The sequence below is a fragment of the Stereum hirsutum genome (genome assembly GCF_000264905.1).
Source record: "Stereum hirsutum FP-91666 SS1 unplaced genomic scaffold STEHIscaffold_7, whole genome shotgun sequence".
In the NCBI taxonomy this organism is placed as follows: domain Eukaryota; kingdom Fungi; phylum Basidiomycota; class Agaricomycetes; order Russulales; family Stereaceae; genus Stereum; species Stereum hirsutum.
In genome coordinates, this window is record NW_006763137.1 from 804,102 (window position 1) to 821,875 (window position 17,774).

The 17,774-nt window shown below is 53.5% G+C and overlaps 6 protein-coding genes across 6 annotated transcripts; 4 read left to right on the plus strand and 2 right to left on the minus strand.

Annotated features, from left to right (window-relative positions):
* Positions 1–1,091: 1,091 nt before the first annotated feature.
* STEHIDRAFT_56983 (acid protease) lies at positions 1,092–2,559 on the minus strand (the record flags this gene model as incomplete). Its single annotated transcript, XM_007303880.1, has 4 exons — positions 1,092–1,183; positions 1,274–1,862; positions 1,925–2,318; positions 2,381–2,559. 4 exons carry the CDS (start codon positions 2,557–2,559, stop codon positions 1,092–1,094), a joined length of 1,254 nt encoding a protein of 417 aa, XP_007303942.1.
* Positions 2,560–3,892: 1,333 nt separating this feature from the next.
* Positions 3,893–7,297, plus strand: STEHIDRAFT_168536 (Opi1-domain-containing protein; the record flags this gene model as incomplete). The annotated part of the gene is made up of 6 exons (XM_007304190.1): positions 3,893–4,079; positions 4,228–4,454; positions 4,946–5,053; positions 5,151–5,379; positions 5,468–5,634; positions 5,727–7,297. 6 exons carry the CDS (start codon positions 3,893–3,895, stop codon positions 6,978–6,980), a joined length of 2,172 nt encoding a protein of 723 aa, XP_007304252.1. The 3' UTR covers positions 6,981–7,297.
* A 452-nt stretch (positions 7,298–7,749) lies between these two features.
* Positions 7,750–8,794, plus strand: STEHIDRAFT_131188 (uncharacterized protein; the record flags this gene model as incomplete). The annotated part of the gene is made up of 3 exons (XM_007304191.1): positions 7,750–7,953; positions 8,067–8,274; positions 8,340–8,794. 3 exons carry the CDS (start codon positions 7,750–7,752, stop codon positions 8,792–8,794), a joined length of 867 nt encoding a protein of 288 aa, XP_007304253.1.
* A 1,159-nt stretch (positions 8,795–9,953) lies between these two features.
* STEHIDRAFT_57888 (60S ribosomal protein L33-A-like protein) lies at positions 9,954–10,543 on the minus strand (the record flags this gene model as incomplete). Its single annotated transcript, XM_007303958.1, has 4 exons — positions 9,954–9,977; positions 10,117–10,210; positions 10,284–10,348; positions 10,409–10,543. Coding segments are annotated over 4 exons (318 nt in total), but the record flags the coding sequence as incomplete, so codon positions are not given.
* Positions 10,544–10,925: 382 nt separating this feature from the next.
* STEHIDRAFT_97238 (arginine biosynthesis ArgJ) lies at positions 10,926–15,166 on the plus strand. Its single transcript, XM_007304192.1, has 6 exons — positions 10,926–12,305; positions 12,372–12,463; positions 12,538–12,808; positions 12,870–13,831; positions 13,921–14,102; positions 14,173–15,166. The coding sequence occupies exons 1-4, from the start codon at positions 11,259–11,261 to the stop codon at positions 12,903–12,905; spliced, it is 1,446 nt and encodes a 481-aa protein (XP_007304254.1). The 5' UTR covers positions 10,926–11,258; the 3' UTR covers positions 12,906–13,831; positions 13,921–14,102; positions 14,173–15,166.
* Positions 15,167–16,646: 1,480 nt separating this feature from the next.
* Positions 16,647–17,774, plus strand: STEHIDRAFT_111053 (uncharacterized protein; the record flags this gene model as incomplete). The annotated part of the gene is made up of 1 exon (XM_007304193.1): positions 16,647–17,774. One exon carries the CDS (start codon positions 16,647–16,649, stop codon positions 17,772–17,774), a length of 1,128 nt encoding a protein of 375 aa, XP_007304255.1.

Here is a 17,774-nt window from a genome sequence, read left to right on the forward strand (position 1 = left end):
TGTCTGCTTGTCTTTATGTCTTTGGACAACCACCCAGCCTCCCAAGCACGCGTGGTGCTGAAGGCGTACCGTATGCATTTCTGAGTAATAACCACACTGCGCCGACAAATGTGCGCGCTTCAGACCCTACCAGATATTCCGCATCGCAAAGTGCACAGTGCGCACCTTTCGCCTTAACATTTTCTAACCTCATGGTGAAGATGTTACCCCCTATGTATGACTCAGTAGTACAGTCGAACTCTCAAATCTCCCGGCTCCTTCACTTTTACTTAGTGGCCATTCCCTCGGCCTACGGTATACTGTGCCCCGCGTCCTAAGTTCAGTCGCTATGTGGTAGCTTTAAAGGTCTTCTTCAAAAACATGAGTAAGATCCGTGTAACACGTCCATACCAGATGACTATATACACATTCTCCTAGATTTCATCCTCTCCTTCCAACAAACTCAACACTCCAACAAAACAGAGACGGAAACACCAAACCGGCCGATCAAGACCTATATACGCAGAATCAGAACATCAAGTGCTTCAAAGCGTGTGAACGAGAACGCGTAGGATGTGAATGTAAGCGCACTGACGACGACAACGACGAGGGGGGAGCAAAGCGATGTTAATGAAAGATGAAAACAAGAAGTGTAGATGACGATGCAAGATAAAATGCAAGACAGAATGAGAATGCAAGATGGATGTAAATCTAGTAATGTAACTGTAGCGTAACGAGAACTTGTCCGATGGGTGGGTAGCGATCGAGCGACTGAGTGGGAAAGCGAGCGAACGGACGATTGAACGAGCGAATGTGAGGTGTGAGTGGGGCGGGAAAGGAAAGCTATGTACTGAGTCGATCAGCGAAGATGCGATTGATTGAATTGATTCTTGGATTCTTGGATTCTTGAACACTTATAACTTCGAGACTTCGGGAATGTATTCTTGAGAGCCTGCCTCGCTGAACTCTATGCTGAAACGCTGAGACGCCAGACGAAATTGCGGAGGATTGATTCGGGACGGAGATAGGAGAGAGCGAGGGAGAGCGAGGGCGTAAGAGACAAAGGGTAGGTGTTTGGATGAGGATCGATGGGGGATGGGAAAAGGGGGCGTTTAAGCGAGGGTAGCGAACCCGACGCGTTTCTGGTCTACGTCGAAGACGGAGTAGACGTTCTGCATGAACACGTCTCCGATGATCCAGAACGCTATAATAAGTGCACAAGAAAGAAAAAGGGAAAAAAAAAATTCAACATTCCCAGCTATCGACTTCCAGGCGCATGGAGAATTGAACTCACAAGTCGACGTCGCCGCAATCCCACCCACACAATCGCTCGACCCAGCACTCACAAGCCCCAACGAGAAAGTACTCGGATCAATATCGAAGCTCTGCCCTCCAAAGCTCATACTCGCCGTCGGCACCCCATCGCACGGCACACTCCACATCCCACTCTGTCCCTCAATCTCCTTCGCGCCCGTCACGTTCCCATAAAACGCCGCCACGCTCGTCTTATCGCCCAACACCAGCGTCGTCCCCGAATCGATAATCGACGCCGTAGAGCCCGACATCTGCGTCGCCGTGGAGTCGTTCGCCACGAGCGAGAGAGAGTCCATTTGGACTTGCCAGTAGCCCTCTTGGGTGACGTCGGTGTAGGTGATGTCGCCGCTGTAGAGCGCATCGTTCGTCCCGCCGAGGAAGAGCTCGGAGTCGGAGGTGGAGAGTTTGAAGCTGAAGACGGAGGAGTCGAGTTGCCCGGCTGAGGCGAGGGATTGGAAGAGCGGGGGTTGGTTGTAGACGGAGATGGATTGGAAGCCTAGACCGATGAGGCCGTCCATTTGGAAGGAGGTGGAGTAGGTCGATGCGGCGCCGACGGTTTGGTTCGAGGTCTGAACGCGAAAGGATGGGTATACCGAGCGATGGGAGGAAGTTTAGAGGAACTAGAACGCACCGTCAGACCCTGCACCGTGACCGTATCGCTCCACTGTTTTCCCTGCACTTGACTCCCATCTCCATAATTCAACGTAAAATTCTTCCCCATATCCGTCGCGGAGCTGCTCTTGCTCGGATCATACAACGTCCTCCCCTCACACGTACTCCCGCAGTCCGCGCCCGCCAAAAACATGTCGGAGCTGCCCGTGTCGAAATCGACGGTGAAGCTCTGCGGGGGCGTGCCGACGGTGAGGTTGCCGGTCCACATGATTTGGGACTGGTCGGCGAGGGAGACGGCCCCAGTTGAGCGGCGGGAGAGGCCGAGGGAGGAGAGGGCGGAGGAGACGGTGGAGGCGAGGGAGTGGACGGTGCCGGTGTTGGTTTCGAAGATGGAGAAGCCTGCGTTTATCTTACTGTTTGTGCGAGAGGATGTCAGTAAGGAGAGCGAGGGAGTGAGGATCTTGGAAAGACGTACGCGGTCGAGGCGGCCATATGGTTTGCGAGCGCAGAGATGTCTACGACGCCGTCCTCTTGGACGAACGAAGCATGACGCTTGAGCGGGATCTGCAGCGCTTTCTTCACGGGCTCAAACGGAGCCGCGAGCGAGACGGCAGGTAGGATGGCGAGGAGGCAGAAAGAGGCAGAGAGACGCATTATTGGACGAAGAGTACGGGTTCAAGGCTGAAAAGCGGGTGAAAGAGCGAAAAGAAAATTGAAGAGTAGAGAGCGGGATGTGCGTGCGGGCAGTGGGTGGGATGAAGGGGGTGTATGTGGCGGTTGGAAGGGAGAAAAGAGGTGGAAAGAAAAGGGTAAGACAGACGGCTGTGTTGGTTTTATAGGAAGACGCTTCGACGGGGCTAATTTCGGGGGTGTCTGTTGTTATGGCTGTACCGGACTCCACCCGACTGCGTCTCACTCTCGTACCTCGACAGCGCAGCTGCATATCGTTTTGCTCATCAATTGATCTTAGGTCTAAAGGGGTACTCAACGACATTCAAAGCTCTTGCATTGGGCTGGCAAAGAAAAGAAACATATCATGACGAGCTTCCATAGCTGGACGGTGAGACGGGGGTCGCAATCGGAAGCGGACGACGTAACGTACGGCGAAACGTTCTTGCCCACGCCACACTGTGGTGCCACCTCGAGGCGATATACTTTGTGGATATCACCCTCTTGAAAGTGGTGATGAAAGCGAGTGGAAGCCTCAGTTATTCGTTGACAATTTTTGAAGGGCATTCGCCACATTCGGGCGACCAAAACTCTACAGGTAAGTTTAGGGGTCCATCGCTCGCAAACGTTGCTTTGAAGATATCATATATCAGCCCCTAACGAAGTCGATGGCATCGGGGAACCTGCGAAGGGAAATATTGTCTCATGGCCGCAGAAGGTATGTAGAATCGACGATGCGTTGCTCATATAGCTCGTTTGGCCACAGGACAAAGGCATTTTGTGGTCCGACTCGTCAAGAAAGCACGGCAACTGCGCTCGAGAATGCTTTGGCCAGCCTCGCCTGGTCAACGTCAATGCCGGCCAGGCTCACTTGGTCTTCAGGAAGGACTCAGGAAGGTCTATTTACTGGACCGTCAGTGGCACCGTCTCGCTTTGTGGAGGCAAGCAATGTTGCACTAGATATAGAGGCGTTATTACGCCTAGTGCTATGATCTGTTGAAGATTCGGCGCTGTCAGTGTAGAAATTGAATGTGGATGGTTGTGGCCGACAGCATCTGCCACTGAACACGGAGATCGTGCCTGGGCGGACATGAAGAGATAAGATAAGATAACAGCCCGTCCCAAAATCATGCTCGAATGACGGCCTCGCACGTGAAATAGCCTCAGCCTGCGTTCTTCTTGCATACTCAAGCTCACCCCTCTGCCTTTTCACACATCGCTCTCCGCCCACGACCGTCTTGTTCTTCATCCTCTAGCATAGCATACCCACTTCTTGATCTTTTTACTGTTGAGGACCTTCAAAAGGTGGATATTGGATATGCAGACGACTAGTACTCAACGCTCGATCGAGGACGAGGCGGAGAGCGTCAGGATCGCGGTACATGCGCTGGGAGATATGCGCGCTCGCGCCGTGGCTTCCAAGGAGGCAGCACAAGCACAAGCATCAAGTTCTGGCTCGACTTCATCCTCCAGAACCCAATTTCCTACTTCTCATTCCGCCAGCCGTGCGTACCATCTTCGACCAACCCATCATTTATTCATTTATTTTATATACTCAACATACTGACCTGCCGTCCCATGACCCCACCCCGCTCGCTTAACCTCCCCCGCATGCTCGGACCCGCATCATTCACTTTTACTTGCTTGATTTAGCCTTCCAACCCACCCCAGCCCTCTCCATCGCCTCATCCTCAACCTCGCCGACGCTCCCCTCGCCCAGTCTTGCTTCTGACGACCGTGACCGTCTCGAGATCGATACCGATACTATCGGTATCGACGTCAATTCTCCGGATTTTGTCTCGAGGGTGTCACATCTGCCTATCGTGAATAGTGCGCTGAGGGCTTATGAGCAGAGTAAGGCGAGTTCGAGGGTGGTTAAGGTATGTTATTGTGTTCCTTATCGAGCTGTTGTCTTTCGTGCGAAAGGAGGGTCATGTGTGCGGGGAAGGCTCGTACGTGCATCGTGCTCCAGACGCGGGCTATGGAAGCTCGTCGATAAGCTCGTCCACGTCCGATCGTCTGCGTATGCGCTCGTCATGCTCGCGATTGCTGCTGAGCATCGCACAAAGGACTGTCCGTCCACCCGTATCCTCTCCCTCTCCCGCTATCTGACCGACGCGTCTTATTTGCTCCACACCAACACCACACTATAATCACCTGCCAATGCGCATGCCACCGCTCTCCATCGGCTAACACATGTGCACTGAATTCTCAATCATTCAACCCCAACGTCTTTCACAACTCCCTTTTCAATTTTCGTTTTCTTGGGGAAGCAGTATGATCATCTGACTGACTTTCTTCTTTTTGTGTGGACGTGCGCGCTGTTGGGTTGGGTTGTTTCGGTTGTTTCGGTCGGTCGATGTACTTCTAGTATGGCGCGGAGATGATGGAGTCCAGCGTGAAGACGATTTCGAGGCCTGTGATGGATAGATTACCCGTTAATCAACTGGACGAGTTCGCGTGCAGACAGCTCGATCGAGTGAGTCCTCTCTTCTCCTCCCCTCCCAATTATTTTCATCCCAATCATCTATACCTCCTCGTCCTCGGCATAACTAATACGTCACCGACATGTCTAGCTCGGTCGATACAGCACAAACCAAAAACGAGCTTCGAGCACGGAGAGGGACAGGATGCCCGTAGACGAGCAGGAGTCCACGGACGATCGGAGAGAATCCGCATGGGAATCGGGATTGCAGATCCAGATGCAGGGGGCGGGATCTTCTTCTTCGTCTTCCGCTGGTACTGAGTGGGGACGCGAAATGAGTCGCGAGCGGAGCGTGGTGAGAGAGGACGGGTATTCGGATGGTGTGTTATCTTTTCCTCCTCCTCTTCTTCCTCCGTCTTCGTGTCTTCTCCCAATCGCTGACGACTGGATGCGTGATTTGTTCGACAGTGAGGACAGCGCGACCGAGTCCGAGCGGGGAGTCGCAGGAGAATATCCACCAACAGATCGCACAGCGGAGTCGATGGCAGACTATGCTTTCTGAAGCTGGTGGGCTCGGTGCGGCTGTGAGCGAGGAAAGCATGCGGAGGCTCAAATACTGTTTACAATGGCTCCAGGTGCGTCATCACACCCTTCCCTCTTTCCCTCCTTATAATCCCCCGCCTCCATTCGTCTGGCTAACACAATCATGACATGGAACGCACAATAGTACGCCACAGCGCACATCGACGACCAAATCCTCATTCTCCGCGACTTCATGGCCTCCCTCCAACCCCCACCCGGCTCTTCCCCGCACACGCTCATAAACCCCGACGCCGTCATCTCGCCCGAACACATGCGGCAGCTGAACAATGTGAAGCGCGACGTGGTCAACACGGTAAGACAGGTGGTGGACGTGGTGTCGAAGTATGCGGGCGGGGCGTTGCCGGAGCCGGCGAGGACGAGGGTGAGGGGGTTTATTCTGCATTTGCCGCAGGCTTGGGCGAGCGCGAGTCGGGGACAACCGCATCCGCATGTACATCCGCATGCGCATCAGCTTCAGCATGCGATACCGGAGGCGAGCGCGAGTGGGGTTGGAGGGAGGGGCGGTGGGACGAGAAGGAGCGGACGGAGGGGTGAGAGGTTGAATGGGACCGTGGGCGCAGCAGGCGGTGAGATCTCTACGGCATCCTCGTCCCGTCCTCCTTCACCCTCTGGAACAGCATCCCCCCGCCACGGACACTCACGACAATCGAGCGGGGCAGCAGCGTCCGCCTCCTCCCATACCCATGCCCACGCCAACGCAATCCCACCGACGGCGGGAGGCGCGACACAGGCTGCACAGAGGATATTGACGTTGGCGACGGAGAGTCTGGATATGATGAGGGGTGTGACGGGCGTCGTGAAGGATAGTTTGGACAGGGCGGATGCGTGGGTTGAGAGGTTGAGGATCGTGGGGCTGCAGAGACAGGGACAGGGACAGGCCGCAGTGGTCGATATACCGAACGGGGCGACGTACCCACGCCCTGCAAACTCAAGCATGGGCGCGGGCGTTGGTGTGGGCGCGCATAGGATGCAGGAGAGTTTCAGCGCGAGTACGAGCGTGGCGTCGAGTCCTGTCGTCGCGATGGCGGGACTTCCGGGTGTGGCTGGCATGCTGAGTCCTCTGGGGAGTGCTAGCGGGAGCGCGAGTGGTGGTGCTGGGGCTGGGGATTCGTACTTTGGGGGATCGGCGCAAGAGATGAGTAAGCTTGATTTAGGAGGGGGAGGGGCGGAGAAGAGTCCGGTGGTAGCTCATGCTCATGGACCGTCGAGAGGAGGGAAGAAGGCGATGTTTGCGGATGGGAATGAGGATACTATGAGGTCGAGGTCGAGGTCGAGGATGGGGTCGCCTGTTGTGGAGAGTAGGGTATTGGATAAGGCTGGGGACGATGACCAGGAAGGCGCAGAGGCGAAGAGGATGAAAATGGATGTTGATGAGTAGGTAGATGGAACTGCGACGTTGGTTGTGCGCTTCGTCCTTTTCATTGTGTTGGTTAGTTTTTTTCCGATTGAATCGTAGCGCTGGTTGTAACAATCACGTTCTCCTGCTCCACTCCATTCCACTCCCCTCGTTCTTCAGTTTCTGTTCCCTGGTCCGCTTAGGGATCCCCATTTGATTTCACACCTATTTATTACATTTCCTCCTTCAATTTTCTTGCACATACACGTTCACAGTCCTTTTCTTTCTCTCTCCCCTTTCTACATGTTTGATCTCCAGTGTTTCTTGTATATATGCATCATGGTTCTTGTTGACCCAGCAGGATTTCTTCCAACATCACTCTTGAGTCTTCGGACTCGAAGAGCGTAGCCACACTCGGTCACTACTAGAAGGACGACTCCACCATATTTGGATTTGTTTGTTTCAACCCATTTACATCTCCCGCTTCGAAGCCCTAAGATGTTAAATCAAACAAAATCGCGCAATGGGCGAGAAACCGCGGCTCTGACGAGCCCGCAAAGGATGCCATGAGGACAAGGCGGGACTGAGGCCCGAAGAAGAAAAGAAACACAACAAGTTACATTGTGGACCAAATCAGGGCGAACCGGTAGAGGCCGGGCAGGTTCGAACTTCTTGTTCCTACGCCACAACGTCAAGACACGAACGTGACGCGACGAGACACACCTTTCTTGTCCCACAACCTCCACCAGTCATGGCCACCGAACCCCCTCTCGATATCGGTCCTGTGCTTGAAAGAGTCAAAGCCAACATGATGCCTTTTACCAACGATCTCACGATCAGACGTGAATGCTTCCACGCTTGCCACAAGTGCAACAAACACATTCGAGAAAGTCATCCCAGCGGACCTGTCCTCGCGAAATATGGGTATCCGAGGGAACCTACAGCATGCCCTCCCTTTCTGGACTTGGGAGCAAATCTACGTCGGTGCAAATCTTGCGGGCTTGCCTACTATTGCGTACGTCTAGTTCCCAATTTCCAATTTATGTCCAGTGCCACCCATTGTGTTGCACACCACACATATAAGAGGTATGTAGCTGCCGCTGAAATAGTGATTCATTTGTTCAATAGAGTAAAGAGTGCCAGAAACAAGACTGGTCAGCACACAAGTTCCTCTGCCGTGGCTCTGCGGCAGAAAACAGGGACTTGCTCGAAAATCACGGAAAAGAAATGGTCGAGCGCAACATCTCATTCAAGAAGTTCTGCGACCGGAATAGGATCACGCTCAACTACATCGGCATGCTCGCCTTGCGAAACGGAGCGCCAGGGAGTCTAGTCGGTAATATGTTTCCACTTATGAACCAATCTTTGTAACTCGATCCGATGTCTCTGCGTGTTGAACAGGTACCCATGCCTTCGTCGTAATACTCGACACCACTATTGAAGGCGCCGATTCAACCTCCGCCATTGCAACATCTTCTTCACAGTCTCCGAAGCGGCCCATATTCCATCACAAGCTCCGTAGCGCAGGCCCCGTACCGATCGACTTAGCCTTCGAGAAATACATGCCATGGCATGACGAGGAAGGTCGCACCGTCCTCAAGAACATCGGGCTAATCAATATCCTCGCAGAGCGTGATTTCCAGGTTCTTCAGGTTCTTATCGTCGACGATGGTCTTCCACCACCCGCGTCGACTCAACTTCGTCCTGCCTCGATCAAACCAGAATTCACGGCTCGCTCGCGTCGCGAGTTTCTCGAGGAAGGGGTTTGGCGGACTATATCGGAAAGTATGATCAATGCAGATGATGAACGCGCTGGAGAAGCGAAGACAGGAGGACGCGAAGTCGATGGCTTTTGATGGTACGTTTGTACTTCACACTGGTCCCCGTGGCGTAGGGCTGATAGCGGTACCTAGTGCTCTTTCCGTTATTATTTGCTATGTTACGACCATGATCATTCGCAGGTTTAAAACATACTGTATCACTATCCCTCGTATCGCTGTCCTTTCGCTGTCGCTGTTTTCTTGACGCGCACTTCTGTATATATACGAACGACCACCAAGGCTGAACATTTTGATAATTCACGGTACGACGAGACTATCTGCAAGAGTGCTCAGCTGTTACACCATGATGAACCGTGGTGTAAGTGAATTACTTCCTTCCCCGGTAGATAGTCGTTATCCAAGGAAGTTATGTAAGGCGTGGAGTCCTGACCTCTTGCTTTCTCCCTGGGACAGAATGGAAAGAAAGAAAAAAGAAAAAATTGAATATGGTCCACCCCCTTTACACTCAGCAGCACAGGAGGGAGACCCCCGGAAGGTCTGTGAGGAATGGAGGGTTGAGGCGCGATAGTGCTAGTGTAGCATATCATTTCTGGGAACAGACCCAATCAAATCTGATATCCGGAAAGGAGCAAAGTGTGGCCACGAAAGGCAACCTCTTGTGCATCTGAAATATTAACAATTGCCTTGACATTGTGACATCCCATTGGCCTCTCGGGCAGTAAGAAATTAAAATAAAACCTCTTACATCACGAGGAAAAAATCTCCATCAAGCTGAGTGACCGAGGACGCTCACGTCCACGTTAGAGCAGCTTTCATAGCATATCGTCGAGACGTCGGGACGACCAGCACTGGCAGCCGTGATACACCAAAAGTTGCGAGCTTGCGTGATTGGTATATTTGGGCTTTTCGAGCCCGAGTCGCCAGATGATGGGCCATATGCAAAGACGAGACGAGCAGATCATGGTGTAGACCGCACAAGGATTATCGCTCAAAGACTAGGGAAACATGCATGTTAGAATTTCCGTAGCGCCAGCTTCACCGGAGAACACCTGAAGATCTTCCATGCGCCACAACAGTTGTCGACTTCAATACAGAGGCATCCCATCAAGACAAACCACCATGATATTTTATGCAGGGAAAAGGAGCATGCGGGCCATATGTGGAAGCATGTGCGTCATATTGCTGTATGTAGAGCCGAAAGGAGGAGGGTGAAGAGTACAAGGTGATCGGGTGATCAGATGTTCGAAGGGTAAAGCATCTGTTTGAACGAACGTATGCCGGTTAGAATATATCATGAGCACGATGCAAAGATACGGGGATGGAGGTGGAGGTGTATGTCCGTTGAAAATTGCACGGTGGGGGGATATGCAGGGAGAGAATAAGAGAGCGGAACGTACGATGCGGACGGAGGCACCGAATGCGTGTGGTGGGATGTTTGACCTGAATTTTGACTTAACAGCACCGCTGTTGCCGTGAGAGCGGGTGACGCGGCTGGAGACGTGTAAACCACAACTCGTCAGTTATATGTCCTACATATACGAACGGTTGTGACGAAGAGACGTACCCCCAGATGACGCGGACCTTGGAACCCTGGATCTCCTTCTTCGCGCGGTAAACGTAGGCAACACGCTACGAGGGAACTCATTAAGTATGGTGAACCTGATATACGATGCGAGCAGGTGAACAGACCTTTCCGAGATAGAACTGAGCCTCCTCCTTGTTGGAAACACCCTCAATCTGGAGAAGGGAAGTGTTGGGACGGGTGTTGCGCTTGCCGCGCTTGTGGCCGAGGATACGCCCTTTGCTGTAGAGTCTGTATTCGCCAGAACACCGTCAGCGCCGTCGTCGCCAGAGTCGAAGTCCAAAATCCAAGTCCTGTCCCCATATCCCCAGTCCAGCCAAAGAGTCATCCGCCTACGCGCGCTGCCATCCATTCCCTCCCCACCGCAATCCATCTCCTAACGTTCCGCAATCCACCCCAGCAACATAACAGAAAGCGTCTGCTCACCTTGTAGATCCCATTTTACCTCTCTTCCGTTGGCGTCGTCGTCGGTGTCGGTCTTGATGAGTTGGGCTTTGCGGCGGCGGGCGGCAGCCGGACGGACGGTACGATCAGCCACTTTCGGTCACGTGGCGCACTCGTCCATATTTGAACGCGTTTTGGGCCACACTTTGGTTTTCTCTTCATGCCATCGATGCAGTTCAGAGCTGCACTCTAGCGTCGTTTCTTTCACGAAATCCTTTCGGCGCACCCAGAGTAACGGAGCGATGGCAGAGTAAAGAGGGATTATTTCGATTTTCTCTCATCTATTCCTTTGGTGTTGGTCGTGTTTTGTCCCTCATGGGCCGATTCGTGACTCGTGCGCTTGTTCAAGTTCTGTAACTTACGCTCAAATTTCGAGTCAAGCGCCCCGCTGAAGGAAATACATCTTCTTTACTTATTTTTTCAGCGCGTGTATCGTTCGACATTTTCGTTATTGGTTTCAGCAGTAAACATATAACAGGAAATCAACTCTAACTGATCTTGCCAGCTGCAGCCATGGTCGTCGCCCGTCCGAGCTCGCGCCATCTCCCCTCGATCTGGAAGCGTCTCTCGTCTACGACAACTTTCACCGCAAAAGCCATCCCTTCGAAGTCGCATCTTCACCAGCCGATTCCTGACTCCCATTTCCCCAAGGGTTACGCGCTCACAGGCCTCCATTGCGGCGTCAAAAAAGACCCATCTGCGCCCGACCTTGCCGTCCTCCTCTCCACCTCCCCAAATTCTACTGCCTCAGCCGTATGCACGACCATAAACGCCTTCAAAGCCGCTCCAGTCCTCGTCACGAAGGACGTGCAGGAGAAAACGGCAGGCAGGGCTCGGGCTTTAGTCGTTAACAGCGGCTGCGCCAATGCTGTTACGGGCACGAAAGGCATGGAGGACGCCTGGGCGATGATGCGCGCGACCGATGCTCTCCTCGACCATCCTCAATCCAGAGAAAGCTCGAGCGAAAAGCCAGGCGAGACCCTGGTCATGAGCACAGGTGTCATCGGTCAACTCCTCCCCATCTCTAAAATCCTCGCAGGCATCAATGCCTCTCGCTCTACCCTCGGTTCGGCATTCTCGTCTTGGGAACTCTTCGCTAGGGGATTCATGACGACCGATACGTTCACGAAACTTCGGGCGAGGACGTTCAGTATCAAAGGCCGAGAGTATCGGATGGCTGGCGTTGACAAGGGCGCGGGTATGATTCATCCTAACATGGGTCCCGTAGGACCCCCGCATGCGACGTTGCTTGGATGTATCGTGACCGACGCGCCTGTGTCTCCTTCGTCGTTGTCGAAGGCGTTGACGTACGCGGTGGAGAGGAGCTTCAACTCTATCAGCGTGGACGGCGACATGTCGACGAATGACACGATTGTGGCGTTCGCGAACGGTGCGGCGGTCGAGAAGGGAGATGTGGCAGCTGTGGAGATCGACGAGGCGAAAGACGAAGAGGCGTATATTGGGTTCAGGGATGAGCTTACGGGCTTCGCACAGGATTTGGCGAAGTTGGTGGTTAGGGATGGTGAAGGTGCCACCAAGTTTGTTACCGTCTCTGTCGAGGTATGTCTGCCTCCTCTTCCTTCTGTCGAGGAAATTTTATTCACTCAACGTCGGCGTTTCCTACAGGGCGCAGCCACCTACTCCGATGCCCACAAGATTGCTTCCCGCATCTCGACCTCCGCACTCGTGAAAACTGCCTTGTACGGCGAAGACGCAAAGTAAACCTCTCCCATCCCTCTCGCTCTCCACTCCGTGCTGATCATAAACATTGCCTCTCCTCGAAAATCACCAGCTGGGGCCGCATCCTCGCCGCCACCGGCTCCCTCCCCCTCTCCACTCCTCTCAACCCATCCGCCGTCTCAGTCTCCTTCATCCCCGTCCCTCCTTCCGCCCCAACCTCGACCTTCAATTTTACCCCACTCGCCCTTCTGGTCAACGGCGAACCGGAGAACGTCGACGAGGAGAGAGCAAAGGAGATCGTGAGCCAGGGTGATCTGGAGATTAGGGTTGAGTTGGGGATGGGGAAGGAGAGCGCGAAGTATTGGACTTGTGATTTCAGTTATGTGCGTGTTGCCTTTTCTTTCTTCCTCCAGGAGGTGGTTCTGATTGCGACATCTTATACAGGAATACGTGCGCATCAACGGTGATTACCGCTCATGATGCGCGCGACACCACGACCCGACTGTGCTTGTTGTTGTCCCAGTCATGGATCCTCGCGCCAAGTATTATAGACGACCTGCGCTGGACTGGCTATTAGGGGAACATGCTGATACTCTGTATTGTTGGTGGGCTAACAAAACGCGTACCGTGTAGCTATGTAGAATGACTTTTGAATGAAAAAATGGGTTGCGCATGGATTGAATTGGATATGATGGGATGAGGGAATGTTATGGTATGATATGGATGGGATTCAGAAAGAAGGAGAGATATGAGCAACGACGAGAGCGATAGTGCCTATTCCACAAAACTCAGGACGAAAGATCAAAAACAAAAAAACAAAAGCTCGAAAGAAAACCATAATGTACGAACGAAACTCCCTGATGACCATGACCATCCATTACTTCCATCTGTGAGTAAGGCAATTTCATGCGTCGATGATCGAGACCGAGGGAAGTTCGAGAAACCAACCAAATATGTAGACGATGAATGCGAATAAAGATAGGTATATCATATCGGAGGGAAGAAAGAAAGCTTCCCAAACGCGAGTCCCTTCCACAACCTTTAGCCCCTTTCCCGCCACGCCGCGCCACATTTTGGACTGGGACAAACTTGCGCCACACTCCTTCCTTGGGCCACATCGCCGAACAACCAGATCGAGCACCCCTTGCTGCCAACCTCCAGCGCAAAAGGTGAAGAGCTTGAAGACTACTTCCTGGTCTTCGCCTGCTCCGCCATCTTCGCCCTCTCCACCTCCCGCTTGTGCTTCGCCAACACCTCCAACCTCTCCTTCTCCGCGTCCAACTTCGCCTGTTTCTGAGCATCGCGCTTCGCCGCGTTCTGCCGTTGTTTCTTTGACATTTCTCCTGAGCTCGACATCCCGCCACCGCCTCCACCGGAGGAGGTTTGACGGCCTGTTGCGCTGAGTTCTGATGGTGGGAAGCGTACGAGACAAAAGTTATTAGCGTCGTGTGCAGAGGTCCAGAGAGGGAGAAAATCGGAGGAAATTCAAACGTACTTGAACGCGACTTGCCCTTGACGACTCCCCAGCCACCCTCATCGTCCTCTCCAGAGGCATCGTTATGGCTATCCACCTGCACACCTTCGTAGTCGTCCCAGCTGAATCCCTTCGCTGGTTGTTCGCCTGGTGCAGGACGAACCTTGAGGACACTGGGAGGCTCAGGGCCGACATCTGAGGCACTAAATAGTCCACAGAGAATCAGTACAGTTAAGACGAGAGAGCGTTATGCGGAGGAACAAATGGACGTACTCTTCACCAGACTGGCTCTCTGCTTCGTCCTCGACGGACGACCCACCCGTGCCAGTGACCGACGTCGTAATGCCCGCATCACTGGCACTCATCGTCCTCGCGCTCGCAGTCAAGTCCTTCCCCTGTCCACCCGTCTCCGCGCCACTCTCACCTCCGGTTACACTGCCAGCGGCGACGTTACGCTTCTTGCCCTTGCCGCGTGACTCGACACGGGTCCAGCGCTCCTCTTCAGGAGGTACGAGATGGGTAGCGAAGGCGGAAGGAGAAGGAGCCTTTTGCTGGGTCTGTGAGGAAGTGGTGGTGGCGGTAGTGGGCTGAGGAGTGGCTGTGCCCTCTGCCTTGGCCTTCTTCGACTTCTTGGATTTGGATTTCGAGGCCTTCGTAGCGGACGGTGCTGGTGCAGGCTCTGGGATAGGCGTTGCGTCCACCTCCGAATCATCCTCCGACGCCGTCTCGATGAACGCCCTCGGCTGACCCACCGGAGCCGTGCTCACATCCTTCTTTGCCTTCTTACCCTTCTTCTTCTTCCTCTTCTCAGGTCCAGCGCTCGAAGCAGGCCCTGATTCCTCCGCTGTTGACGCTGTTCCGAAGTCGCCAGGGATGACGGCCGGGAACGGAACGACGACGGGCCCACTGCCAGCTACCGCGTCCTTCTCCGCTTCTGAAGCAGCGAGGTCTTGGGATTTACCACCTTTACGCTTCGAAGTTTTCGGTTTCGGTTTTGATTTGTTGGAGGTGGTAGAGGGTTGGGAGTGAGCATTGTGGTAGAGGACGTAGCCGCCTGCGGCTGCAGCGGCGACGACGACGGCCGTAAGAATAGACTCCGTAGACGCGATAGTGTTACTATGAGATGATCCCATCCTGAATGTCTTTTTGATAACCTAGATGCGGTAATAGACGAAGAACGTGGACTAATGCCTGCGCGAGTATTGGTGGTGTCGGGTGAACGTGAGCGTTGGCAAGGAAAGAATGTGGGGGGCTATTGAGCGCTCAGAAATAAAGCACTATAATAAACGGTGGGATATCTGGGTGGTGTGACGGTGATGAGCTGGACGACTGCGAAAGTCTGAGAACGGCAGAGGGTGCACAAGGTCGTTGGAGAGGCCACAGGTGCCGGACCGCGCTCAGTTGGGCTCGTTGCTGGCAGTATGAACGCGTAAACAACCGTAAATAACGCGACTCAGCTGGCGCACGATTCGGCCAAGTTCGGCCTTTTCTTGTGTCGAGCCACGACATCCAAGTCTTCAAAAGTTCTCGCTGCTAGCAGGCTAACGCTCTCTTTTGTCGTTATACTGCGAAGAGTCAAGGTGATCTGTTAGCTGAACGCCCATTGGTATGTTAGATTGTCTTTATCGTCCGGAACCCCGTCGCCATCTTCGTCTTCGTCTCCTTAGACCATCCGATACGTCCGCCATATAGGCTATGTGTGGGAATCAGCTCTGCATCTCCTAAAGGGCGACATTCTCAGCCACGAACAAAAGTTTCAGAATCTGCCGCCAGCCACCAACCCTGTTTTCGTCTCGTCTCCATTCCTATGGTGGGCTTCTGTACACGGTGATCACTGGCTCACTGCTTTTCTTGTGTTCTTCTGCTGGTGTGTGCTCATGGAACCGGGAACTTCGTACGGCACCAATCCCGTTGAAGCTTGGGCATACCTCTCGAAGTAATACTGCTGCCAGGTCATCTGAAACGCCAGACCTGGTTTTATGGGCGGGTAAATGGGCAGGCACTCCTCCTTGTGGTCCTCCCCGAAGGACCTTGCGTCACGGATCATTTTTCTGACTGTCTAAACCTTGCCTTGTGTACTGCGGTTTTAACATCTCGCTGTGCTCGAAGGAAATTTACTGTTTCCTGACGGCGAGGCTCAAGATAGCCACGTACACACTCGTAAAACGCCCTTGCAATCATGCAGCATTACCTTCATCTCCGTTCACTGCTGGTCGGCTACGCGTTTCACGTTGCTGGAACCTGTCAAATATCCAGTAGGCGGAGGAGGACTGCTGTTCCGATATGACTGTATGCATCGATTAGATAGCTTATGTCCCAGGGCCACAAAGGCGCCCTTACCCGAGTCCCCATAAGAACTGAATTTTCGAAGAAACACCTCACTCTTGACCTCTTCGTGACGCACATTTGACGCAAGGAAGTCACCGTTTTACATATTGACCGATTGGGTTTTTTTCGCACAGGACGGACTCTGAGCAAAGAAGGTTCGGTGGAGACCCTGTTCCATCAATTCGTCTCGGCACGTTGGGGCAACGCGACTTCAGTGATGGGATATAAAGGCCGCTTCTTCGTCTCGTTTCCGACGCTTTTCCTTGCGCGAGCCTTTGCTTTGCCCTGATCGTGCTCTCGGATCTAATTCTCACTTGTCTACATCGGTGAGCAAAGTGTCGTTACATCGCTTCGAAGACTTCGTGGTACTGATAAAGTCGGGGCACTCTCATCTAGGAACTCTATAGTCTATCGCAAAAATGGAGACCCTACCCGTTCCCCTCGAAGTCATGGTCAAGATATTCACAGCCTGCGCTTCAGCGACCACACGACTCCATCCCAACGTGGCTCCTATCCTTCTCACACGAGTCTGTCGCGAGTGGCGCACAGTAGCCCTCTCCACACCGGAGCTTTGGATGGACCTCTGCGTCTCGCCTGTCGTCCTCGGGTCTGAACCCGTCGCTCTAGCTCTCAAGACCTACCTCGCCAGTTCGAACCCTCTCCCAGCAAAGCTATCACTCACCGCAGCAACCAACGACGAAAGGCTAGTGGAAGATGACTTTGTGCAGTACACGCTCCCCGTCGCGCGAGATAGCACGAACCTGACCTCGCTCGATATCTCCGTCCTGAAAATCGTTTCAACGCATCAGCAAGCGTCTCCGCCAGCTACGACGACGACATCACTCCCGGTTCCCTTACCACACCTCTCGACTCTCCGCATTGACACTGAGTATTTCACCTCCATCGCTCGTGTGATCGCCCTTCTCTCCGTCCCCAACCTCACATCTCTCCACCTCATCCGTACCAACCCCGCCTGGAGTATCAGAGACCAACAATACGTCAGCACATTCCTTACGCTCATTGCCACCGTTGCTCCCACTCTTCACACCCTCGAACTCGGCTTTCAACTAAGCTGGCTCAGTCAAGATCTCCAGCTGGCCCTCATCGACATCCACGCCCTCACTTCTCTTACCCTCCACGAAGTAGCCTACACCACCCCCGAATTCATGGAGAAGTTCACCTTGACATTTTCGCCCGACGGGAGTCTCGTTTCAGGGCAGAACGCCGGGTTGAAGAGACTGGTCATTGATATGAGTCACGGGGTGACGGACGCGAGGTGGTCGGACCACGAGATGTATGACATGTACATGAAGCAGTTCTTCCCGGCCGTCGTCGAGATGGTCCTTTCGAGGACCAAACGCCTCCCGAGAGCTGCCATCGACTCCGGTGCAGCCAGGCCACTTGAGTATTTCGGCGTCGGACCTCATTTCGCACAGGCGTTCAGGGGCGAGATCGAGGCGGAGTGGGATGAGGTTAAGCGGGGATGGGCAGACCTTGAGGGTATTGTCAACTTCGTAGAACGCGATACGGGCTGTGGGTGCTTCTGA